Source organism: Syngnathoides biaculeatus, chromosome 8 (genome assembly GCF_019802595.1).
Source record: "Syngnathoides biaculeatus isolate LvHL_M chromosome 8, ASM1980259v1, whole genome shotgun sequence".
Classification (NCBI taxonomy): Eukaryota; Metazoa; Chordata; class Actinopteri; order Syngnathiformes; family Syngnathidae; genus Syngnathoides; species Syngnathoides biaculeatus.
The window spans coordinates 32,284,580-32,311,204 of record NC_084647.1 but is presented as its reverse complement, the minus strand read 5'-3'; the positions used below and the strand labels follow the sequence as shown (position 1 = coordinate 32,311,204).

The 26,625-nt window shown below is 42.3% G+C and overlaps 2 protein-coding genes across 9 annotated transcripts in view; one reads left to right on the top strand and one right to left on the bottom strand.

The window, feature by feature from the left end:
• Nucleotides 1-1,077: 1,077 nt before the first annotated feature.
• Nucleotides 1,078-14,688, bottom strand: LOC133504823 (uncharacterized). Of its 4 annotated transcripts, none has more exons than XM_061827459.1 (3): nt 14,556-14,688; nt 13,881-13,923; nt 11,135-12,652 (listed from the first exon to the last, which is right to left on the bottom strand). In XM_061827459.1, the coding sequence occupies exon 3, from the start codon at nt 12,015-12,017 to the stop codon at nt 11,229-11,231; it is 789 nt and encodes a 262-aa protein (XP_061683443.1). In that variant the 5' UTR covers nt 12,018-12,652; nt 13,881-13,923; nt 14,556-14,688; the 3' UTR covers nt 11,135-11,228. The 4 variants fall into 3 exon arrangements, 3 of the variants coding, with proteins under 3 accessions (XP_061683442.1, XP_061683443.1, XP_061683444.1); XR_009796084.1 differs by lacking the exon at nt 11,135-12,652 and adding an exon at nt 1,078-1,464; XM_061827458.1 differs by having other exon boundaries at nt 11,135-12,795.
• A 173-nt stretch (nt 14,689-14,861) lies between these two features.
• The window catches only part of fat3a (FAT atypical cadherin 3a), a 171,979-nt gene continuing 160,215 nt past the window's right edge, over nt 14,862-26,625 (top strand). For all 5 annotated transcript variants that reach the window (XR_009796083.1, XM_061827451.1, XM_061827449.1 and 2 more), the window contains exon 1: nt 14,862-15,388. Coding sequence is in view for 4 of the 5 variants with exons in the window: in XM_061827451.1 (XP_061683435.1) it covers nt 15,148-15,388 (241 nt within the window). In the remaining variant the exon portion in view is untranslated. The remainder of the gene's footprint in view (nt 15,389-26,625) is intronic.

Genomic DNA, 26,625 nt, shown 5'->3' with positions numbered 1-26,625 from the left:
CTTTGTCTGCTGGTGACTGTTATTGGAGTTGGCTGGAAGCGTAGTGTAAAGCTATTGGAATGCGAGGCAGTGGGCATGAGCCAGAGGACTCTCTGGCATCTGCTGCTATGGTGGCTCACCCCCTCCTTTCTGCTCGAGCTACATTAAGGCTTAGATAGAAGAGGGGGAGAAAGACAAGGACTGAAGAAGAAGCCCAACAATTGGTAAAGACAGAGGTAAAATAACGGTCAGTTTGTAAATTCCTCCCACACATAAATTGAAGAGTGTGCATGTGTGCGTGTGCATGTGTGTGCGTGTGCATGTGTGTGTGTGCGTGTGCATGTGTGTGTGTGTGTGTGTGCATGTACGTGTGTGTGTGTGGGAAAGTGTGAACTTGTGAAGTAGCCTTAAATCTCAGCCAGTCTTTATCTCAGTCACTGAACTACCATTAATCTTGGATGTTGTCCCGTTTGTTTGTAACAGGTTATAAGGCGCCTAAACTAATGAGTTTAAGACCAGAAACTAGAAGTCACTCCAGCAAAACTGAGGTGAAAGAGATTGGGAAAGGCAAAAAAAAAAAAAAAAAAATGGGGTGGAGATTCAGACTGAGACAAAATTGTAGGCATGCAATTTCTGCAACCTAAAGACAGAATAATGCGGCAGTTATATTTCTTTGACTACAAACACTCAGACAGAATTAAAAGTGGTGAAGAGGTGAAGAGGAGGTGTTTGTGTGGTTCCAGGCATCATATAAGACAGCACAAACCTGACTAAACAGGATTACACTCAATTTACTGTGGCCAGGCTGAACGCTCGTTGTTTTCAATAGACCATGACAGTTAATTTGGTGCAAGGTTCCTTGCTCCTGTCAACTGACTGAACTGCGAATTCGATTGAGGCAGGACTTTGAGGGTAACTGACAACTGTGGTGTGCCAATCTAAACAAAATAACTCTTAACTGCCCACCTTCCAAAGTCATGTAAAATATCTAACTTGAGAGGAACAAGGTCTCTTTCAAATAGAATGCTTTCTGAGCAACAGTAAAGAAATTCATCCAGGATGAGAAAAGCATCTTTATTCTTTTTGACTTGTGCATTTGAAAAGAGATGGACAACATTTCAATGAAAAATGAAACAAAAATGACCTATAAATTCAATTGCCCATTTTTCAATTTTTAAGTGTAACAGCAGAAATTGTGAGCATACTTGAGAACACAGCAGTTACAGAGAAGAGTAGATGTTGTTTCAAAAATGTGGGGAGGGGACAGATTGCTCATGAGTAAGAAAGTTTATGATAACCCACTTGCATTCTACTGCTCCTCTTCGTAATGGCCATAAAACTAACTGGTCTGTCTGACAGGGCTGGAGACAAGTAGGCCTGATGATGACTTGAGTTTTAGCAATCTCTCCTATGTTCCCCCGTAGACTAGCACGGTTGACAGGGAGTTCCGGTGGCAAACGTTTTGCAGACTCCTCCATATGCTCACTATAGAGAAAAAGGTTCAACACATTAAATGTTCAAAGATATGTGCTAAAAACGTGGAAAGACACAACGATTGGCTGGCACCAAATTCGGGGATACCCTGCCTCCAGCCCATTGATAGGTGGGATAGGCTCCAGCACTCCTGCGACCCTTGTGAGGATAACTGGCTAAGAAAATGGATGGATGAATTTGAGAAATGGCTTAAAATTCTTTCTCACCTTTTAAAGTTTCCTGATAATGTGGGGTGGACTAAAAACTAGCCCTATATCATGAGCCTGGGTCGTATCCTCCAATATATAAACACCGATTGGCCTTATTCCATGGAGGAGCAATTTGGCAGAATTGCAATTCCTTCTTTGTAAATAGCTCTACCAGTATAGCATGTAATTTGCTGTGATATTATGTGCACACCCCGAAAATATACATTACCCTTTAGTGTTATGTGTTTAATGTTATTTGGGAAATGTGTCTTGCCATTTGGCACCTATGCGCGTTGCGCTGCGAGGCCATAGCTAAATGGACGAGGGCCCTTGCCCCGTGGACCCCTTCCAGGGGTTAGAGAAGGAGATCCAGCACATTACCCTGAGTGCTGTTAGCCTCACAGTCTCCTTCACTCATAGCTTCATACAGAAGAAATTCATACAGGGCTGAGGGTTCGGCAACAAAAATGTGTTCTCCGATGAATATCAAAGGAGATAAAACTAACGTGAAGGGCCAGTTTTTGGTCATCATGCCCGGGTCAGATATTGCTTCTTAACATCCCGTGAGAGCGTGTGATATCTCGGTCGGTGGAAAGGAGTCGTGAGAGAAGGAGGGCGGTAAATGTATTTGATTGACAAAGGAAGCGGAATTTTCAGAGTTCTCAGTGACACACCCGCAGGGTCTGCAAGCTGAAAGAATGTCCCTTTTCTTGGCCATTTTAAAGCCTCATTTTCCTATTTGAGAGTTTGACAGCGAAAGTATACAATACAACAACAACAAGGACACTAATAAATTATTATGGATGTACTTTCTTCTTTCCTTTCGGCTTGTCCAGTTAGGGGTCGCCACAGCGTGTCATCTTAAATGAACACATATTTTTCTTTGGCACAATTTTACGCCGGATGCCCTTCCTGACGCAACCCCTCTGCATTTAGGGCCCTTAATCAGTGACTGCTGGGTGAAACGCTTGTCATCTTGACTGGAGATGTCTCTGATGCATCGTCCTGGTGAAAGTGCAAGCAATATTCTGGTCTCCTGGGTTTACCGTGTTACTGGTCAGCCTCCACAATCGTCCCACCAGTGAGATAGGACCTTACAGTAGCCAAACTGTCAAACTTAGATTACAGGAAAACATAAGAAAGGAAAGCATAACTAGTCGAATAATTAAATGTCCCGTGTAGACACTGAACAGAAAAAATATGTAAAACATCATTCATGCCAGCAAGATGATTGTACATCACAGAAATTTAAAGGTATTGAAAAGTTTTGAAACATTTTTTTAAGTCTAGCACTGTGGATTACTAGTGAGCACATCCCATCTCACTGTTCATAATGCATGGGTTCGTATCCAGATTCTGGCCCTTGTGTGGAGTGTGTATATTCTTCATTTGCTTATGTGGATTTTTTACCGGTAGTCCGATTTCCTCCCATATTTTAAAAAAAAGCATATGAGGTTATTGGTTATTTGAAGACTCCAAATTATTTGTAAGACTGAATTTGAGAGGTTGTTTTTGTCTGCGTGCCCTGTGATTGGCTGTGGACCAGTCAAGGGTGTACCCTGCCTCGAGCCAGAAGTCAGCTGAGATAGGCGCTAGCACACCTGGAACTATAATGGGCATAAGTGGTATAGAAAATGGGTGTCTGAGTAATTTATCAAGTTCAATATCTCTGACTTTCAACTTCTTAAGTTAAACAATATCTCTAAATCACAGGTGTTAAAGTCAAAGCCTGGAGTCAGATCTGGCTTGCCACATCATTTCATGTGTCTCGCGAAAGTAGATCATGACTGTCTACCTCACGTGCTTCTGTACCAGAATTGCAAATTGAGTGATATTAAATTGTACAATCACTTTTTCGGGGGAACAAACACCTCTTTTTAAAATAACACCGTATTCTAATTAGTATCCATCATCCATCCATTTTCTTAGCTGCTTATTCATGCAAGGGTTACGGGGAGTGCTCGAGTCAGCTGTCAACAGGCAGGAGGCAGGGTACACCCTGAACTGGTTTCCAGCCAATTGCAGGGCACATCGAGACAAATAGCCACACTCCCAATCAAACCTAGGGGCAATTTAGAGTGTCCAATTAATGTTGCATGTTTTTGGGATGTGGGAGGAAACTGGAGTGCCCGGAGAAAACCCACGCAGGCACGAGGAGGACATGCAAACTCCATACAGACGGGGCCGGGATTGAACCCTGGACCTCAGAACTGTGAGGGCAACACTTAACAAATGATCCACCGTGCCACCTGGTATCCGTCAAACATTCATCCGTTTATATGTATTATACATGCTATGAAATAATAAAAGGAAGCCCATTTTATATGGTGTCCTGATGGACACAATAACTTCAGTGGGCCCCACTACAAAATAAATTCGACACCCCGGCTTTAAAACCATAATTCATATGTGTCAATTAACCTGATGATTTGTAATTGATTAATTATTCAACCTGTACTCCATTTTATTTGTTCTCAACTTAAAATGTCACATATGTTTCAAACACTTTACATGTCCAAAATATTTGCTCCTCAGTTCCTGGAAAGGAAAGGAACCCTGAAGGCTAAACCTTGTTGAAAATCTTCCTCAAAGAGTTAAAGCTGTTGAAGCAATTTAGAGTCTCCAATTAATGCTTTTTTTTGGGGGATGTGGTAGGAAACTTGGGGCGACACGCTGGTTCACCTGGAAAGCGTTAGCCTCACAGTTCTGAGGTCCTAGGTTCAATCCCAGACTTGCCTGTGTGGATTTTGCATGTTCTCCCCGTTGTCTGCGTGTGTTTTCTCCAGGCACTCCGATTTCCTCCCACATCCCCAAAACATGCAACATTAATTGGACACTCTAAATTGCTCCTTGGTGTGATTGTGAGTGCGGCTGTTTGTCTCGATGTGCCCTGCAATTGGCTGGCAACCAGTTCAGGGTGGACCCCGCCTCCTGCCCGTTGACAGCTGGAATAGGCTCCAGTATTCCCGCGACCCTTGTGAGGATAAGCGGCTAAAAATGAATGGATGGAGGAAAGTGGAGTTCCTAGAGAAAACCCTCTAGAATGTTCCGTCACTGTTCCACCTTGATTCAGATTCAATTCAATTCAATGTCTTACCTGGAATGTACTACAGTCATGGCACCATGTTGCATGATGTGAAATCATGATGTAGAAGGTATTGGCTCAGAGACTCAGACAGAGAGAAACACACACGCGCGCATAGCCACATGCACACACACACACACACACACACACACGGACACACACACTGTATTTATTGTTGGTTGGGGCCTGATTTTTTAACTTCAGTTAAGTTCTTGTCCAGATGTTCCTCCTCAATTACCATCAAATCATACTGCTGTGTGTAAATCAGGGTGTTCAGTTGCATACATATCTGTGTGATTGTGTATGTTTTATTATTGTGTGCAGATCCCCAGGCGATTACTGAGAAACTGGAGCTTTCGTCTCACAAAAGCAGCTACTTCAGGTCAGAACTGGAATGTCACTATTAAAATACCGCTTGATCGTGCTCATGCTACCCCAACCCAAAAACAATTGTGTGAAGACTTTAGCCTATAGTAAATCTGAGGGAGAAAATCTCTTGTTACTGCAGTGCAAGCAGTTATGTTCATGCCCCTAATTTACACCCAGGAGGAATACAACCTTAATATTCACTTTATGCATGTACTTTATGTTTGTTTCAAACATTGGCCTCGTGCAAAGATCTGTCTTTAGGGTACCTCTTTCAATGTTTCTCATTCTTTTTGCATCTAGTTAAATTTGAGGCACATTTAATAATTGCCTGATCATTGCTAACAAGGCCGGGTTATGCAAAGATTATAAAGATTATTTTTGCACTGTTGTACTGGTACTGGTGTGAGTTGTGTTATCCAAGCCACTTATCATCACAAGGGATGCGGGAAAGCTGGAGTCTATTCCAGCTAGCTTTGGGCGAAAGGCAGACTACACCCGGAACTGGTCGCCTGTCAGTCGCAGGGCAGATATCGACACCATCACTGAGCAGGAATCGATCACACGCTGCCCGCACCAAAGGCAGGCCACTACCACTACACTATCAGCGACTTGAGCTGTATGAATTATTTTGTTAATTCTAATGTGCTTGGAAAACCTCCGGGGGTTCATAATGAACACTATTTTCAGGATCAAAAATAAGAACCAAGAAATCATGGTGTGTATGGTCAACACAGAGGACAGCCAATCTACAGACTGTCATTTTCACATGAAGTGGAAAACCATTAAATGCAGCTAACTGAAGATGCGCAAACAAGTAATTGCAACAGGAAGCAGTGTCAAATCCAAAGGTGATCATCATAAGTGGAAGACTGACTCATTTAGTTTAGTTGGTGCAATGATATTGGTACTAAGCTCCCAGTCATTAACCAACCAGTTATTTGTGCTGATGTTAAATACAACCGCAATCTCAATCTAGGACATAGAGAATCAAATACACACATTATTTATCCTGCTTCCCATGAAATATTAATCTCCAAGTGTCTGTTACAGAACTTCACACATGTTGCTCACAGTCCCGGATAGTGTAAATTATGGAAATGTATAAATGTATGAATGAAATGAAATAGAAACACTTTGGGTTTGGTCAGACACTTTGGTTTAACCAGAGTCAGAATGCTCTTTATTGCCAAGTATGTCAAAAACACAAGGAATTTGTCTATGGTATAGTGTGAGCCGCTGTAGTATGACAATTGACAGCCAATTTTACAGTAACGACTTTAAAAGATAAAAACATACTGCCTCTAGCATTTTAATGGCAAGAGGGAATCAGCTGTTGGAATGTCTGCTGATTTTAGTTTGCGTTGTCCAAAAGTGTCTACCCAAGGTAAGGAGCAGGAAATGGTGATGACCGGGAGGTGGAATGTCCAGGATTTGGCATGCTCTTGTCTTAGTTCTGGTAGCATTCAATTCCTCAAGGGAAGGTAGGGGAATACCAATGATTTTTCTTGCAGGCCTAATTGTCTGTTGCATTTGGCAGACTTTGCCCTTTTGTGTTGTAGCACCAAACCAGACTGTGATGGATGAACGCAGGAGGGATTTATTTAATGCTGTGTAGAACTGCCTCAAAAGCTCCTGTGGCAGGCCCTGCATCCTCAGAAGCTCCAGGAATTACATCCTCTCCTGGACCTATTTGAGGCGGAATTTTGATGTTGGGAGACCAACATCAGGCCCTGAGTGTCATGAACAAGCGGCACGGGGGCAGTCCCAAATGCAGGACTCCGAGGCGAGGGCATGATATTAAGAGTGTTTTTATTCCAGAAGGAGGTCGAACATGAAAAGCCAGTCCAAAAAAGGTAGAAGCACAAAAACGCTAGGCAACAGGCAAGATCCAAAAACGTGCACAAGGTCTGATTACTACGAGGCAAACTTAGAACCATGGACAACACGTGGTCAGACTAAAGAGGTAAAGGCTCGCTGTCACAAAGGAATGCTCTACACTAAACTTGGAAACTTATGCAGAGTGGCGGAGTATCCCAGGATGGAGTAAACCATATGCAACGAATTGGCAAATGCCGAAGACACATTCACCACTTAAATACTTGGTCAATTAGTGTCCAGAATGTAACGCAGCTGTACTACATCTGTCAGAGGTTGGCACCGTCCACGGCAGTGGCCATGCCCCTCACAGGAAGCACTGCGCTTGGCAGTGGCCTGGCAATGCCCCAGACACTGAGTGGCTGTAATTCCCAGGAATTTCGAGATCTTAATGGTTGACATGAGATAACTAGACAGACAGCCTGTTGGGCAGCTGTTATGAAGGATGTTCCCCGGAGTCCATGATCATCTCTACAGTCTTGTACGTGTTCAGCGCCAGATTGTGTCAGCTGCACCATAGGTCTATCTGCTCCACTTTTTTTCTGTCAGAATGCAGAGTCGTCCACATCTTCAATAAACCGATGACTGTGATATTGTCTCCAAACTTCAAGAGTTTGACAGCTGGGTGCGTTGAGGTGCAGGTGTTCATCTAAAGTGAAAAGAGTAGCGGAGAAAGTACACATCCTTTGAGCGCTCTGGTGCTGGTGGTATTTATGGATGAGTTGGCATCCCCCAGCCTCAGCTGCTGTGTCCTGCCCATCAGTATGCTGTAAATTCATTAGCAGATGGCAAACGAGGTGCTGATTTAGAAAAGCTTGGAAGAGAGGAGTTTAGGGATTATGGTGTTAACCGCAGAGGTGAAGTCCACAAACAGGATCCTTGCATAGGTCGCTGCGGACTCAAGGTTTTCTAGGATAAAGAGCAGTCCCATGTTGATTCCATCATCCACAAAAATGTTTGCTTGGTAGGCAAATTGCAGGCAGCTTCATGACCACAGATGTCAGGACGACAGACCTGGAGTCATTCAGACTTGAAATTGCAGGTTTCTTGGGGACTGGGATAATGGTGGAGCATTTAAAGTAGGATGTAACTTCACACAGTTCTAGAGATCTATTGAAGATCTGTATTAAGACTGGAGCAAGCTGTGAAGCGAGCTTGCTTACAGTTCAAAACAGTGACTCAAGTAATGTACAATATGTATGTGCAATATATGATGAGCTCTGTGATGCCAGTACACTACTTTATGTTGTTGTAGAAGCATATTCCCACACTGGTGGGTAATTTGAGAGGTGAGTGGAGTCTTTCCCTGGTTTCAGCAGTAGTTTTATTGCAGGTTTATTTATATGGCTTCTAATTAAGCCTTTATCTTTTATTTCTAGCACCATTCTGAAAAATAGTTGTTTGAGCATAAACCAGAAATGTTTGTAGAACTGCAAAACCCATCATTTCCAGACGTTCTACCTGTTAGCATATCATTTAAAGCCTTACGCAACTCTGTGACTTTTACTAGGGTGTTTAAAAACTCTTTACTTTCTGAAGTTAAGTTAGCAATGTTTCAATTATTGACAAATGTTTTAATGACATTTTTATTTGGCTTATTGTGAGATGAATATAAGGTAGAGGTTGTAGAATGTTAACATCTTGTGGTGATTGAGTAAATTTCCCATTTTAATCTTTTGTGCATGTAAATGCTGTTTTTTTATTTGTTATATTGACGTTGGTTTGCAAAATTAACATATGAACTCTTCTTTTTCATAAATGCAATCAAGTTGTCAAGCATTATAAAAGTTGGTTCTAAGTAGATCTGTCTGATTCATTGCGTATTATTCTGTGAGTTGTTCTGTGAGTGAATGGTGGCTTTCTTGTTTTTGTTCTTATTTTTTCTTGTAGGAAGACTGAAATTATTTCACCTGTAATTACAGATTTCCCTGTTCCCCAAAGTAATCATAAGAATTTAGGTGTGGAGTCGTTCATATCTAGAAACCATTTACATTCCTCCCCTACAAATGTATGAAACTCTGAATTTTTCAGTTGAGAAGTATTTAAGAGGGCGGCACGGTGGCACAGGTGTAAAATGTTGACCTCACAGTTCTTCAATCCCAGCCAGCTTGTGTTGAGTTTGCATGTTCTCCCCTTGCCTGCGTGGGTTTTCCCCGGATACTCCAGTTTCCACCCACATCCCCAAAACATGCAACATTAATTGAACACTCCAATTTTCCCCTAGGTGGGATTGTGAGTACAACTGTTGTCTGTTTCTATGTGCCCTGCGATCGGCTGGCAACCAGTTCAGGGTGTACCCTGCCTCCTGCCCGATGACAGTTGGGATATGCTCCAGCACTCCCGCGACCCTTGTGAGGATAAGCAGCTAAGACAATGGATGATGGATGGATGGAAGTTTTTAAGAAGCAGGTTGGAGAAGGTGTCATATTTGATTTGGTATTTCAGGTTCGAGGCAGAGAGAAATGGAGCATGATTTCTGATTATTATTGGATGTATTTTGGAAGTGCTGTTTTAAGGAATTGAGTTACTTGTAAGAAATAAGTCAATTCTAAAGAAGGAGTGGTCTACTGAAGAAAATAAATTGTTACTTTTTGTGTAATTTTCTTCATGTCCTTCATTTTGGCGAGTCCGAAATTGTTTCTATATTCATCTGTGCCTAACTGGGCATTTCGACGCAGCAAGAGAGTTTTCCTGAACATGTTCTTGGCGTGAAAGTTCCAGAAAATTGATCTAAATTTTACACTTACTCTTAAAACCATGCCTGAATACTGGTGTAACGTGATTTTGGTGAATTTGATCAGGACACAGTAAGACAGATACGAAGGTCCATGGATTGGACTTGAGTGGACTAGACTGTTAATACCACCGTGGTGGTGAAAAAGGCCCAGCAAAGTGAAACTTGGAAGTTAAGATGCTGCAGGCTTTCTACAGAACCACCGTGAAGAGCATCCTCACATACTGCATCACAGTGTGATACGCTGGATGTACAGCAGTGGACAGGAAAGATCTGCAAAGAGTGATCAACAGTGCCCAGAAAATGACTGGTTGCTCTCTGCCCTCCCTAGAGGACATTGCCAACTCCCGCTATCACAGCAAGGCCACTAAAATTGTAAAAGACTCTTCACATCCTGGTCATCACCTATTTAACCTGCTGCCCTCTGGCAGGCGGTACAGGCCCCACAAAACACGGACAACCAGATTCAAAGACAGTTTTTTCCCCATAGCCATCAACTCCTTGAACTCAGAACCACTGAACATAACATTACTGTAATGTAATATTTTACAACTTCACTTTTGTTTGCTTTCCTTGGTTTTAATAATCTTTCAAGGCCTGGAGAGGGAGCATAAGACTGAAAAATACACTATGTGCATTCATTCATTTATTTATTTATTTTTAGCAATAACTGTGCCTTGATGTACGTATTTTACCTGCTGTTTTTGTTCTTCTATTTTTATTTCATTTTATTCACGCATGCACCTTGTAGAGAAGCAGTCATCATTTCGTTGTATCCACAGCATATAATAACATTAAATGCTTTTGAATTATTTGATTTGAGTGATATTTTCAAGTCACCAGTGATTAGCATCAGGTCATTTTAAGTAAGTATAACTCCTCACATTGCATTTTGCCATGCTTGCCAAGAGAAGTGACAATGTTCCATTTACACACAGATCTCATCACTCATTGTCCTCTTCCGCACATGTCACGAACCAACGGTGCATGGTCGGACCCAAATACAGGATTCCAAGACGAGGACATGATGTTCAGTGGGTTTTATTATAAACGAAAGTCCAAGAAGGCAGGATCCAAAACACAAGAAACAATGTCCGATAACTATAAGTCAGCTAAAGAGCATAACCAAAAGTGTGACTGGACTATAATGGCACAGTGGCGGAGCAACCCTGGATGCGGAAAGCATACTCAACGAACTGGCAAAAACCAGTGACAAAATTTAACTTAATTACATTGTCTAATCACAGTGCCTCATGTGATACAGCTGTGACCGGCAACAGGTGTCAGAGATGAAACCTTGCTTATGACAGAACCCTCCCTTAAGGCGCAGATGCCAGATGCGACCAAAAAAAAAAAAAAAAAAACAGAACATAAAACATGACCGGGGGGGGGGGGGGAGGCGATGGGGACCGGGGGAGGGCACAAACCCCTTCCAGGCCACCCAAAACGAGGCATCCGACCAAGCAGGTCAGGAGGTCGGGCAAAACAGCACACACCAGGGACCCTACGTGGTGAGTTGGTAGGAAGTCCACGAGGAGGAACCCAAAGGCGAAGCAGAAGCCAGACAGGAGCAGGCAACGGTTCCGGATGAAGACCTCCCAGGACGTGGTCGTGAGGTGGCTGGGGATTCGTCGCTGCCGAGTTCTAGTCGTGAGGCAGCCGGGTACCATTGAAGCAGGAGAGGGAGATGGCCACCATCGAGACAAGGGCGTGAGGCGGCCGTATACCTGTCGCTGTTGCTATCGAGACAGGAGAGTGAGGCTGCCGCGTGCTGGTCGCGGTCGAGACAGGAGCGGGGGACAGCCAAGGACAGGTCGCTGTCTAAGCAGGAGTGGCGGGCAGCTGAGGACACCTCGCCGTCGAAGCAGGAATGTAAGACCTGCCAAATACCTGTCGCCGCCGGTCCTGAAACGAAGAGGACTGTGATGTCGCCACCGCCGGGGCAGGAACGTGGGGCGGCCAACGAGCCGTCGCAGCCGCCTGGACAGGAACGTGGGGCGGCTGATGACCCACCGCCTTGACAGGAATGTCGGGTGGCCGAGCCTTCGCCGGAGCCTAAACAAGAATGTGGGCCAGACGACAAGCCTTCGCCGCCTGGACCGGAACATGGAGCGGCCAACAGGCCTTCACCGCCGCCTGGAGAGGAACGGGGGGCGGTCGACGAGCTGTCACCGCTGCCTGGACAGGAACGTGGTTCAAAGGAACATGGTTCACTTGGAAGTCTGTTGCCACCGCGACGTGGATGTAGCGTGGCAGTGGGTCTGTTGCCACCGCAACGTGGGCCTGGCTCCATAGCGGATCTCTGGCGTGGTTCGCCATTTAGTCTGTCGCCACTGCAATGTGGATGTGGGGTGGCAACTGACCCGACGTGGACTTGACTTGGTAGCAGGTCAGTTGCTACTGCAGCGTGAGCGTGGTTCACCAGGAAGTCAGTTGCCACCGTGACGTGGACTTGGCTCGGTAGCGGGGTCGGTTGCTACTGCGATGTGGGGTTGGCTTGGTAGCGGGTTAGTCGCCACCGCGACGTGGGCTTGGCTTGACTGCGGGTTGATTTTCTCCGCCGCATGGACTCGAAACCGCTGTGGCCATCCTGGGACGAGAATGTTCAATTGTCGCTGAATCCTGTCCATAAGATCCATAATTTCAAAGATCATCGCCTTGGAGCCCGCTGCTGACTGAGCTGACAAAGCGTCGGGGGAAGTTGCCGTTGTGGCTTGGTTGGTGGCGAAGCACCGGCGGAGGTTGGGTGAGGCTCGGCCGTCCCTGGAGCAGGATAGCGATGCAGCTTGGTTGTCGGCGAAGCGCCGGCAAAGGTCGACTGAGGCTCGGCCGTCGCTGGTGCGGAAGTGGGATGACGCTGTGGTTGGTTGTTGGTAAAGCGCCGGCGGAGATCGACTAAGGCTCGGCCGTCGCTGGAGCTGGATGCTGCTAGACTTAAAACATTCTCACTTGGGACTAGTGTCACTTCTGTTGGAAACTTATTCTATTTGTGTGGAGCATAAAAGCTAAATGTTGCTTCACCAAGAGTAATAAACTGGATGATCTCCCAGTTGTTGCTGTGAATGTGGATCCTATCAGATATGCACAGTATTATAATTTTTTAGAATCACGTCTACAGGGTTATTTTTTTTTGAGTCATACTTGAGCAATAGCTTGATAAATGTCACTAGGACTCCAGAGCTCTTGCATACTAATCTGAACACTGACATCCATATTCATGCGACCTGTCTGTTCCCACGCTTAAAGAATAGTGTGTGTGTGTGTGTGTGTGTGTGTGCATGTGTGCGTGTGTTTGTGCGCGTGCGTGCGTGCGCATACGTGTTCGGGTAAAAAATAACAATGCTCGTACAGAAAATAACTGTTGGACGAAATAGTGTGTTCTTGTTTGTTGCTGTGTTGATCTCATATCTGTTCCCACGTGTGTACATATTTGACAAGACTTATAATTGATATAGTGTTTGTGTGTGTGAAAGCTGAGCAGAATAATTAACATTTATTATTCAAAGCTGCAATGTATTGTGTTATCACCACTGTTTTTTTTCTGATCTGTAATAGTAATTCTGTGGTTTTTATTTGATAAAAACTGTTGAATTAACAAAAACACAATGTGGAGTAAGTTTTTAACCCTACAACTTAGGTTCAAATTAATTTTGATGACAAGTGATTTCATTTGTTATGTAACAAACTGATCATAAATAAAATGAAATAACTAAAGAAGAACAACACCTTTGTCAATCCCAAGGTCAGTGTTGGTTTCAATCAGGGCAAATTAACTACTGTGAGCCCCTATCCCTGCCCGTGGTCACTTCCAGGGGTTGTAGATAAAGTGTTGAGGTATTTGCATGTGTTTTGTTTTATTGTCGTTGTCATCCTGTAAAAGTAATGTATATGTGTAAAACACTCTGATGACCATTTTCAGTTAAATCAGCTGACGGCTTTCAGACTTGGTCTAACATTTGGCACCTCCATGGCAATATCCAAGGTTTCATTCTCTATTCTAAGAAATATAATTACAGACCATAGGCACACAGTGCTTCATTAGTAAAAAGAATAACGCTATAAGCCATGTGTTTAATCCACTTTATAATGTGTAATGAGGCCTGAGGTGGGTACAATAACAAAATATTGTACTCAAGTAAGAGAACTTTTACTTTACCACATATGGTCCAATAGCTCATCCTGTCCAGGCCCTCATGAGGCTAATAATAAATGAGAACATAAATGAAAAAATAATAAGTATTTCGTCCAAGCAATACAACTGTGTTACTTTTGTTTTGAAAAGTGTTACGTGCGTATTTACTGCCACGTGGATGCACGTGCAGCGTGACCCACAAGGGTACAGTAGGTAAACAGCAACAATTGATGCTATCTAGGTTACCCACAAGATGTCCAATCATGGCAAGAAAAGAAAAGTTGATTAATGAATGCCGTATTTTCAACAATCCAGTACTTGGACTGCCAAGTACTTCTTTGCAGTCTGGTTAATTTATGGTAAACAGGTCACTGTGCTAAAAGGCTACGATTTCAATGGCCACTACATGACCAAACATGAGGAAAAATGCAGAAATCTGTCTGATGAAGAGGGTGCAAGGGAGTCTGATGTGTTGCTTACCAGGGATCGAAAACGGTTACAATTAATTGGTTATAACTGGTTTTCGATTGTTTAAAACCGAAACCGTAATCGGACTTTCAAAATTGGTTAAAAAATCCAATAATTTCTTCTGGTTCCGGTATTCCACATTGCGCTATTTTTTCAATATCATTTCCACTTTTTTCAAGAATGTTAACATTAAAGCATTTTTACAAAAAAAAGAACAAAAATTTAACTTACACGAGTGCGTTGTTGAAAGCCACATTCAACAAGCTTGTTTGTCAATATTGTATACAAACTACCCCATTACCCCGGAGTACATTAACGATCGATGCTGTAGCGCCGGAGAAAAGGAGTCGGAGGCGGAATGTCGGAAACAGGAACAAAACTTGTTTTATTGGCAGACATCAAAACACTACTCGCATAACGGCGGGAACTCTGTGAACTCGTCACTCCGGAAGAGCAACAACAAAAACAGTCCGTGCGCGGGACCTCGAGTTGAGGTCCCGTGGGTGAATTATGTAAACACCACAATGGTACCGATTTTAAAACCGGTTAATCGTTTTTTTGCTACAGGTGTTCGGTTAAAACCGATTATGAAAGTAAGCGTTTTTTTGCGATCCCTAGTTGCTTACAAAACTCGAAAGCCAACAAGGATTTTTTTTCACAAAATGTTATACACCCAGAGATGCAGCTATCAAGACAAGTTATGTAATTTCTCACAAAGTCGGTGAGGTTTTCTCATGGAGACTTTCTCAAGGAGTGGTTATTGGACTGTTGCGCTGATATGCCTTGAGAAAATGGGAGCATTTGAGTACATGCCACTCGCCCGATGGCTATCACAAGGCGAGTTGACAACATCGCTGGAAACCTGGAGCTTCAGATGAGGAACAGAGTGGCCGACTTTGACTATTTCTCTCTGGTGTTGGATGAAAGCTGCGATGTACGTGACACTGCCCAGCTGCTCATCTTCTTACGTGGGATAACTGAAGACTTTCAAATCACAGAGGAGTTAGCAGCCATGCAATCAATGAACGGGACCAAAGAGCAAGTTGGAACGAAAATGGGAGCTGGTAGGTAGACAATGGACGGTTGTCCAAATCTGACTCGTAAAAATATTGCACTTTTGAAGAGAATGTAGGATAAAGTGACAAAAATGAAACATGTGCAGAAATTGACATTCTTAAATTGCATTATACGTCTGGAAGTGTGTCATTCAGTGTTGAAAATTAACCATGTTGATGCTCTAATGAAATTAATTTCATCAGAACAAGAGCATTAAATCACAGACATTTTGTTGCACTTTTGGAAGAAAATGAGACAGAACATGGTGAGATAAGCTATCACTGTGCTGCAATATGGCTTGGCCTAGGCAAATTACTGAATGGCGTCTGGGACCTGACAGACCAGATTCAGGATTTCTGTGTGAAGAAACGACAGCACACCCCACAGCTTTCAGATGAAGACTAGGTGCCAGACCTTGGATTTCTCGAGGATTTGAGTGCAATATTGAATGAACTTAATGTTGAACTGGGCGGCAGAGTAGCACAGCTGGAAAGCATTGATCTCACAGTTCTGAGGACCCAGGTTCATTCCCAGCCCTCCCTGTTTTGAGTTTGCATGTTCTCCCCATGCCTGTGTGGGTTTTCTCCGGGCACTCCGGTTTCCTAGCACATCCCAAAAACATGCAACATTAACCCTAGAGAACCAATGGGCTCACAATTTTAAAAAAGCATTTGGGTGTCTTGGGTTCTCTAGGGTTAACTGGACACTCTAAATTACCCCTAGGTGTGATTGTAAGTGTGGCTGTTTGTCTCTATGTGCCCTCCGATTAGCTGGCAACCATTTCAGGGTGTACCCTGCCTCCTGCCCGTTGACAGCTGGGATAGGCTCCAGCACTCCCGTGACCCTTGTGACGATAAGCAGTTAAGAAAATGGATGGATGGATGGATGGATGGATGGATGGATGGATGGATGGATGGATGGATGATGGATGGATGGATGGATGGATGGATGGATAATGTTGAACTGCAATGCAAGGGCCTTTTTGTGTATGAAATGTAGAATTCAGTGAAGGCTTTCATGAGAAAGTTGCAGCTTCTCTCAAGACAAGTAAAGAACAACATTCTTATCCATTTGTCAACACTAATGGATGCAACGAGGTCGGATGATCCCCTCCACAAGTAACCATCCTTGGACTTTCAAGGAAGACTCTCCCCAAAATTCATATGTAAAATAAACCTTACAATGTGAAGTAATATTATTACTACATATATTTTGGACATGCATTTTGAAATAAATAGTTGAAAATAAAGAACTTTTTTTAAATCCACGCAAAATATATCCGCCCTCCCCTGGTCATTTTTTTTGTACTGTCGTGTCTGGGATTCGCGCTTGGGGGCCAGGGGGGCTCTGTCAGGGGTAGGGCCTAGCCACTGCCGTGAGCGGTACTTCCTGTGAGGGGCGTGGCCAGGCCACTGCCCTGGGTGGTTCCACCTCTGACAGCTGTCACACAGCTGTGTTGCATGTTGAACGCTAATTGACCAAGCACTTAAGTGGTTAATGTGTCATCGTCATTGGCCAGTTTGTTGCTTTTGCTTTACTGCATCCTAGAATACTACGCTACTGCGCATAAGTTAGCAAGTTTAGTGTAGAGCAATCTCCCCGTGCCTCTTTAGTTTGACCACATCTTGTCCATGTTTCTTAGTTTGCCTCATAGTCATCGGACCTTGCACACGTTTTTAGATCTTGCCTATTGTCTAACGTTTTTGTGCTTCCATGTTTTGGATTGCCTTTTTGTGTTCGACCTCCTTCTGGAATAAAACCAGTCTTAGTATCATGCCCTTGCCTCGGAGTCCTGCATTTGGGTCCACACCTGTGCCGCTGGCTTATGACAGACCTAGTATATAATAAAACACAAGGAATTAGTCTTGGGTAGTTGGTGCCGCCCTAGTACGACATACATGTTAATATGAAGAACAGAACAAATTAACTGACAAGAACGATGAACAATAGACATTCAATTGACAGGTATTTTTTTTCCTTTTAAGGACTCACAGTTGTGCAAAGTTGTGCAAGGATACATTCTTCTAGCATGCCCATTGAAGCGATAGTCCAGTGCAATGACAATTGTTCAAAGGGTGTCAAGGTTCAAGGAGTATATGCAGTTTAGTGTGTAGAGTTGTGCAATAGTTGGTTGTAAATAATATGAATACTGATTGGCGCAGCAGGGTGTGACAACAACTAAAGGCAGAAAACTGCCAGCATGTTGCAGTGTCATTGTAACTGTATCAGCACAAGACATGACCAACAACATGGCACATGGAAAAACATGAAACAAAACTAAACATTATCTCAGCTAAACCACAGATCCCGAAACTGATGGAGCACTTAGGGAAAGAGGGCTTTTTCTCATCTACAGTATAGTAATTCAGATGTGGGAAGTTTATTTTACGCTGGTTTAATGATCTTAATGATCAGTGTACAACTTCTCTATCCTCTTATTGTGAAGTGACATCAGATGAAGTACTCATGTAAAAAGTGAAACACTGAGAGTTGACAATGAAATAAAAAACGGGTAAATCTGGCACTGCTGACAGTGTGTTGCAACAAGATGGAGAGGCACCCATTTATTGTATACATTTGAATGATTTGACATTCTATTTCAAAATGTGCTAAAAAATATTTGTGTGGGCTGTGCATTGCGTGTGGTTTGTTCATTATTCATCTGTTCATTTATTTGGTGAATTGTTTGTTTTGCTTCCCAGCCACAGAACTGTTTGAGTTTTCGGTCAGCGCTTATCACTTTGGTAATGTTCTGAATTAAATTCCGAGTTGTTTAACAGTTTTCAGTCAGTTTCAGTGATTAGATTTAACATTCATTGTAATTTTGAAGTTAACAGTCAAACACAGATATCACAACACAACAAATGTGTGTATTAGTTGCCTTTTTGTCCTGTCAAAGATGCCTTGCTAATTAAATATGAGCTGAACTTCTGAACTGTTACTTTCATTGTGATTGCGTGTGCATGTGTTCACATGTGTGTGTGTGCATGTTCACAAATAAAACAGGATATGGTAACATGTGGTCTAATGAGACAAACCAGTGGCACACATGGACACATGCATGCAAATGCCACATTTTAATGTGTGTACTGAAACAAATTGGGTCTTGATGGCATCTTGCTAAGAATCCCACACTTCACGAGATAACCCAGATGCTTTGTTTCACAAAACGAGTGTGACCACAATAACAAATTTACAATGTTTATAAGGGCAATAAATGAAATTTGTCTGGAAAAGTTTATTGTACTTATGGGCCTAGAAAAGGGGGTGGGGGGCAAACATTTTGGCTCAGAGGCCAGATTGACAGTTGAGCTAGGTCATTATGTTTACATGTGAAAAATAACAACAAGATATTGTATTGTTAACTCTTTAATTTACCTTTAATGGAGCAGTGTTCTTTTGTTGATTGTTGTTTTGATGATTGGTTTTTGTTGTGACAATTCTCAGAACAGCAGCAGCTGAATGGCAGAAATATTTCTTCAAAAAAAAATAACATTTGCTTAACCGTACCTATGACTTGGTGATGTACACCACACAGGTTACAGTAGTGTTCAAAATAATTGCAGTCCAATGTGTTTTCACTATATTTTTTTATTGCTACATATCAATCAAGTTACCAGTAGGTGCAGTAGATTCTCAGAAAACCAGCAAGACCCAGCATTCGTGATATACACAATCTTAAGACTGCAATTGGGAAATTTCTTGAAAGGCATGACTGTATTCACTGTGTACTATGCTTAAATTCAGTGTTTGGGGGTCATTTCAAACACTGTCTGGGACCGGTAGGCCTAAAAAGAACAATTTTTACTCTCATACATCCACAAAATATTCATCCATTTCACTATAGGAAAGTTGATGTGTTCTTTGGCAAATTTTAACCTCTTCTGCACATGCCTTTTTTATTTTAACAGAAGGAATTTGCGGGGGATTCTTGTAAATAGATTAGGTTTGCACAGACGTCTTCTCTCTGTCACCGTACTTACAGGTAACTCCAGGCTGTCTTTGATCATCCTGGAGTTGATCATTGGCTGAGCCTTTCCATTTTCTACCACTTGTCTCTGGTTTTGCTATCCATTTTAAAGCATTAGAGATCATTTTAGCTGAACAGTCTATAATTTTTTGCACCTCTTTATAAGGCGTCTCCTCTCCAATTAAACTTTTAATCATAGTCCACTGTTCTTCTGAACAATGTGTTGTACCACCGATTTTCCTCAGGCTTTCAAGGAGAAATGCACGTTCAACAAGTGCTGGCTTCATCCTTAAATATGGGCCACCTGATTCAGACCTGTTTTCACAAAATTGAGGACCTCACTGATTGAAATCCAAACTGCTATTTTTTTAACACGCCCCTTTCTGGGTGTGTCTCTCCTCAACTTGGAGCGCACCTACTCCGATGAGCTGATTTGCTCACCTGAGTCTCGTCTTGGTAATTACGTTCCGTTTATCTTGCCACGCGTGCGGTCTGGTCCTTGCCAGATTGTTGTACTTCATGTCACGTTCCCGCAACTCCATGTCCTTGCCTTTGATGCTCTGTGTACCGAACCCGGCCTCTTTGATGACCCTGCCTCTTCACCTACTGATTCAGACACTGCTCCTTGAATTGACCTTGGACAGAATAAAGATGCTTTCTGAACTGTACCTGGTCCCATGTGTCGTGCATTTTGGGTTCAGCCTTGGGTTCTGGTCATGACATCTTTCAACAAAATGCCCACTTTTACAGCCCCAAGAGTGTGTATACCCTGAATGCTGGGTCTTGTTGGTTTTCTGAGAATCTACTGCACCTGGTGGTAACTTGTTAGGCATGTAGCAATAAAAAACACAATAATGCCTTGTTTGTCACTGTTAATTTGAATCAGAACCACCCACGAAAAGTTAAAAACCGTGAAGTGGGGGGATGCATGTTTATGTGGGTACTACAATGTTTAAAATATGAAAACAGTATTTGTACTTTGCATATTTGAAACACAAAATAGTATTTAGTCAAATCTTTAATTCTAAAACCTTATAAACATAATATATAAAGTATTATAAATTTATAATATAAATAAAAGTTATAACCCACTATATTACTGTATAGATAGCATTCACCACTCGGAACCTCTTCTGCTGTAGGTACTGGCGATGTAGCTGGGCTTTTCACCTTTGAGATGGGGAGGTTTTTTTATTTCTGTGTATGTGGTTACCAGAATGTGTAAAATATGTCAACTGTCCAATATTTATGCTTTGTATACTTGTGAAAAATTATAACAGTACAAGTGTCTAATCTTTGATTATAAAAGCTCATGCTGCTCAGGAACATTTTTATTGCAGTACATAATTAACATTTCTCATTCAGATAATCCTCTGTTGGAGGGACTAGCCATGTACATAGCTGAGTTTTCTACCTTTGAGATGAGTTGTGTTTTATGTGTATGTCGGTGCCAAAATGTTTAAAATATGTCAACAGTACAGTATGTATTTACAGTATGTATCCTACTGTGGCGCACTACAAATAGCGTAACTTCTCCCGTCTTTGATCGTATCTAGAAGTTTAACTTTTTTGCTGATTGTCATCAATTTCCTCTTCCTCTTGGGACCTTCGGAGGAAACTTTTGCATCAGCACAATGCCTCATTGTGAACACGAGAGGTTATGGCATGGTCAACAGGAAAGCGCTGAAGGCGCAAAAAGTGAAGTGCAAAGTAGTGAGGGAACCCTGTATACTGAAAACGTGGATTAATCTGTTTAGTCACATTAGTCACATCAACATGAACCAATAACTTAGATACTTGATTAGTGTTGCATCAGCAATTTCGCGCAGAACTGACATGACAACACAGAACAGTACATTATTTCCAGTATGCACACTTCTCTAAAGACTCTTAACTGATAGATAGATAGATAGATAGATAGATAGATAGATAGATAGATAGATAGATAGATAGATAGATAGATAGATAGATAGATAGATAGATAGATAGATAGATAGATAGATAGATAGATAGATAGATAGATAGATAGATAGATCAGGCAGTCAGTTCTGGGTGTTCCCCCCTCCTGCCCAATGAGAACTCGGATTGGCTTCTGCACTCCTGCAACCCTTGTGAGGATAAGCGGCTAAGATCAATGGATGGATCAATGGCAGATAGATGGATGGATATTCTTTCTGTGTGACCCAGTAACAAATGACTCACGGCCCAGTACCGATCCACTGCAATATAATTTATTTTTGGAGCTGAAATATATTGATTACATTTACATACATTTCAATGGGAAACATTCAGGTTAATCATTTTAAGATTATTTTGTGTTGGAAAAACTCAAGTTCATAACACAAGGATCCACATTCGATTGTACCCCATTCCATTGTACACTGCCCCTTCCCCCTCTGGAGAAGTATTTCTTTTTAGGTTTGTCATACTCCAGCCCGGGCTGTGCGGGTGCCCGCGCGGTCGCGCTAATTGGGAGGCACACACCTGCACATCATGCGGGCTGATTGGCCCCGGTATATATAGGACCATGGGGACGACTGGTCCGCGCCAGATCGTTGAAGTTTATGCCCTGTTGCAGCACTCCCGTATCCCTGATCGCCAACCCGTGTGTACCGACCTTTGCCTGTTCTACGACCAACCCCGTAAGCGTGGCTCCCTTGATACTCCTTCCTGCTTTGATCGTTCTCCCGTGTACTGACTCCTGCCTGCCCGCTGACCTGCTCTCTACGCCCGATGTCCCAACGACCGCTGCTGCACATGACTGCCTGCCGGATCCCCGACCTTGGGGTAATAAACATTTTTCCCGAATTACCTCTGCGTCTCCTGTGTACTCCTGAATTTCGGTCCTACTTCCGTTCCAATGGGTTGTGACAGGTCAAATGGCTTACTTTAACCAGGATCCCCATGATCAAACGTGGAACCCGTGTGAGTTTTGCCATCCTCTTTGTGCCATAAATCTTTGCTTGCTGGGACCAGCTGCCTTCTTTTTAGCTAGCTCGCTGCAACACTGAGGTGGATCCTGCTCAAGTTTCTGCCCTTCATTCTGCCACTTCAAATATTTTTAATCATTCTTCAGATGGACAAACATGATGTGGACATTGTACTTCCAGCTATGGGGTTATAGTTAAATCTCAATCAATGTTCTTTATCCACTTCTTCTCTGAACCTTTCTTTTCACATTTCATGACCCCATTCTTCCATTTTTCTTGTCCAAGACTCTGGGGACATTTACAGGGACATGAAGAGGATAGGGTTACATGACGGAGGCTTAAGCTAGACCAGAACCCACAACAGCCTCAGACAAATCAGACTTAAATTGATCTATGCTCTTACAGCAGAACAAATGGCCCCACTAGAAACAGAAGCAGAACTGAGGGGGTGGTCTGGGCAAAGCTGCAGGTATCATGCAAAGTGTGTTCAAAGGTCGTCTAGTCCAGACACACATGTGTTGTTTAACTATTAGCACAGGTATGACTGAAAAAGATGGTGATTGGATTTACTTTCCTTTCGTGGGGTATAGCAGGGGAACGTAGACAACTGTTTGAGTGTATGGGCATTTCAGAAGAAATGCATGCAACCCTTCACTTACTGGCCTACTCGTGAATTTACCCTGTGTTCCACTGAAGTAAATGGGGTGTCCGTAAGACTTATGCAATTACTTCTGCTTTTCTGCAATGCATCCTTCCTGAAGTGTACGTGTAGGATGTTTGTGTGTGCGTGTGTGGCAGCGTTAATAAGTATCTTCTCGCATCATAGCCGTATTCACACTCCTCTAGTGGAAAATGCTTTCAGAAACAAGAGAAACAGGAAGTGAGAACATGCATGCATATAGTTTCTCTAGCAATATTAAACAGATTAATATGGGTTAGCATGATCCTATTTCCTCCTCAGTACACATATGTATCAGTAAATTAACAGACTGAGTTTGTAATGCTGCTTATTCGTCTGTCAGATGACCATGAGTGCATTAGTGCAGTCTTTCCTCAGGTGGCTTGAAGGGCAATACTGCTTTCTCACTGTCTATATGGATATTCATATCAGTCTTTTTGAAGGAATTTCAGAAAAAAACATTCATCTTTCTGCAGTATTTGGCTTATCTGGTATTCAAGTATGTTCTTTCAGAGCAAAGGGAAGCGGCGGCTCATTTGGCTTTATCATGGCGTGTTTGTGGGTGCGCATGAAAGACTAAAGTTAAAGATAATTAATCTTTTTGATATTATTCAACCATCAACCTTCTGTGCTGCTCATCCTCACAAGGATCACGGGAGTGCTGGAGCCTATCCCAGCTATCATTGGGCAGGAGGCAGGGTATACCCTGAACTGATTGCCAGCCAATCACAGGGCACACTGAGACAAACAGCCGCACTCACACTCACACTAAGGGGCAATTTAGAGTGTCCAACTAATGTTGCATGTTTTTGGGATATGGGAGGAAACTGGAGTGCCCAGAGAAAACCCATACAGGCACAGGGAGAACATGCAAACTCCACACAGGCGGGGCCGGGATCGAACCTGGGTTCTAAGGACTGTGAGGCCAATGCTTTACCAGCTGAGGCACCATGCCGCCTCTGCATTTTTTATATTATATAATAATAATAATATAATTAATAAATATTGGTCAAAGTACAGATGAAACTATGAAATTTTGTGACCAGAATTATAATTTTCATCTGCACTAGCGCCCCACTGCTAAAACAAATATAAATGAACAAAATAAATATGTACACACCAAAAGTATTGGAACATGTTTTATTTTGAAAATTGAAAAAGGAGCAAAAAAAAAAAGAATTGTAAACAACAACAACAGAAATGGAATTTCATGCATGCAAGACCCTACAAAACTGAATTAAAGTGACAGAGTGTGCTGCGATTAGTTGGTGTCCATTTCAAGATGTATCCTGCCTCTCGCCTGAAGATAGCTGGGTTAGGCTCCAGCACACCCATGAACCTTGTGAGGATAAGTGCCTCAGAAAATGGATGGATGGAATAATTCATTAAGAACACAACCACATCCCAAATATAAGTGTGTGCACACTTTTGCAACTACATTTTTTCAAATTATTCTTCCTGTATTAATTTGGAGTGGCCTCTGTTCTCATTAGGGTTGTGAGTGAGCTGCAGCCAATCTTGTACTATGCATACAAATGAGTTATAATAATATCCATCCATCCATTTCCTGAGCTGCTTATCCTCACAAGGGTTATGGGAGTGCTAGAGCCAATCCCAGCTGTCATCAAGCTGGGGGCAGGTTTATCCTGAACTGGTTGCCAGCCAATCCCGCCAGCCAATTGCAAGGCAGATGGAGACAGACAAAAGTTGCACTCACAATAACACAATTTAGAGTCACCAATTAATGCATGTTTTGGGGGATGTGGGAGGAAACCGGAGTGCTAGGAGAAAATCCACGCATCCACGAGGAGAACATGCAGATTTCACACAGGTAGGGCTGGAATTTGAACCCCGGTCCTCAGAAGTGTGAGGCCAATACTCTGCAGCTGCGCCACCGTGCCACCCCGAGAATTTTCATTTCCTCGGAAATATCGTGCAAGACATTAAATTAGACATGCAGTTAGCTGGTGATAAGTTCAACCCACTTCTCTGCTCTGTCTGCTGGGATTTGGATTTCATGTCCAAGTAACCCTTAAAACGATAAGAATCATACAAACAACTATTTTAATAGAATAAATGTTTGTTTTAGATTTGTTTAAGTTTACTTGACCATGTATTAAAAAGAAAAAATAATTGACCCCATTGCAAGAAAGTTCTCTCCTTCTGTTTGTGAAATCTAACAAGAAAATTAATGGCTCACAGGACTCTGGAGCCTGGGAGACATTTGTTGTAAACATACATTTGTGTGTTTTACTCACAATGCTTATTTAATGTAAGCAGACATCAAGCCATTTATAGGGTTTAGTCGTTCAAACAGAACCGCTAAGCAGCAGCTGACTACAATGTTTTATAATGTAAGCAGACATCGAACATGAGCATGATTTCCCAAATCTAATTGTTTAGTTGGGTGGATTTGGGTATTCTGTTAATGGCAATTATCTGTAATTCTTTTATACTTGAAAGAGAAGAGGTGGTAAAGAGTAACCTATTTTTTTTTGTCCAAGTTATTGTGAAAGCAAAGCCGGCATAAAATTTCTCAAATCATTTCTCAGACAGTCGTTGTTCTGTATGTGTCATGCACCTGCATTTAATTCTGAAACAGAGAAGTACCTGTGCTATTCATCTCTTTAGACTCTAAATATTATATTTTAGAGACTCTAAAGTTTAGAGTCTCTAAAATAGAATATTTAATAGTAATAGGACAATTAAAACTCTTGTGTTTTCAGTTCTTGGCTGTGAGAATTGCAGTTTACGACTATACACACACATAATATGAACAGACATATCTGTGTTAATCAAATACTATAGTGCCGCTACAAGGATGGAATGAAAGCACTGAATAAAGCAATGTCACACACTCTTCCTCCCCCATCCAGCTGCCATGGAACATGAGAACGCCTGTGTATACCCAGTAAGGCGTTTTGAAAAAGAGGACTGAGAGAATAAGCAGTGGAAGTTTAGAGAACAAATGCTTTGGTGGACCAGAGGGTATAAAGCAGAATGGATGTCTGCAAAATCACTTACCTGCCCTGCATTTCTTTAAAGCAGAAGAATAATGGGGTCTGGGAACTCACTCTGAACATAAACATCAGTTTGATTTCACACTGTTTCATGCTGATTTTCCCTTTTTCCATTTCCTTTAGCAATCAATTCAAAGTAATGACTTAATTTTGGTGTTATTATCAGCAATAGAAAATTTATTCTGGGATTGGTGTTTCTTTCATTATATTTGGGAACATTATTCCCACCACATATGGTAATTGCTGATGAGAGAATTTCAGATGAACAAAAGGTAAAATGAAAATGGGATGGTTTGGTCTCTATTTCTGTCTATGTATTAGTTTCCATGTACAGGTAGTTAGAGCATTGGTTGATTGGAATTGTAACAAACAGCATGAGTATTTGACAAAGCAAAAGCATTGATTTAAGACAACTGAGAATGATTATTCAGACTTGTTTGTTTTATTAATGTCTTTGCTTCACTGTGGTGGGGCTGCTCAGATGAAGTCAGCTGCTGTAAAAGAACTTAAACACAGTCGCTTTGCTCACAATTCCAGATGGAAATTTGACCCTCCTTCTATTCAAGACCCCTTGTAATTGCAATAAAGTCTTCCCCTCACCTCTATAACTGAAAGGAATGAACCCATGCTATTGATAAAATACACA

Coding starts and splice junctions, on each gene's coding strand:
- LOC133504823 (XM_061827458.1), bottom strand. CDS start 12,017: ATGGAGCCAGGCCCACGTTGCGGTGGCAACAGACCCACTGCCACGCTA.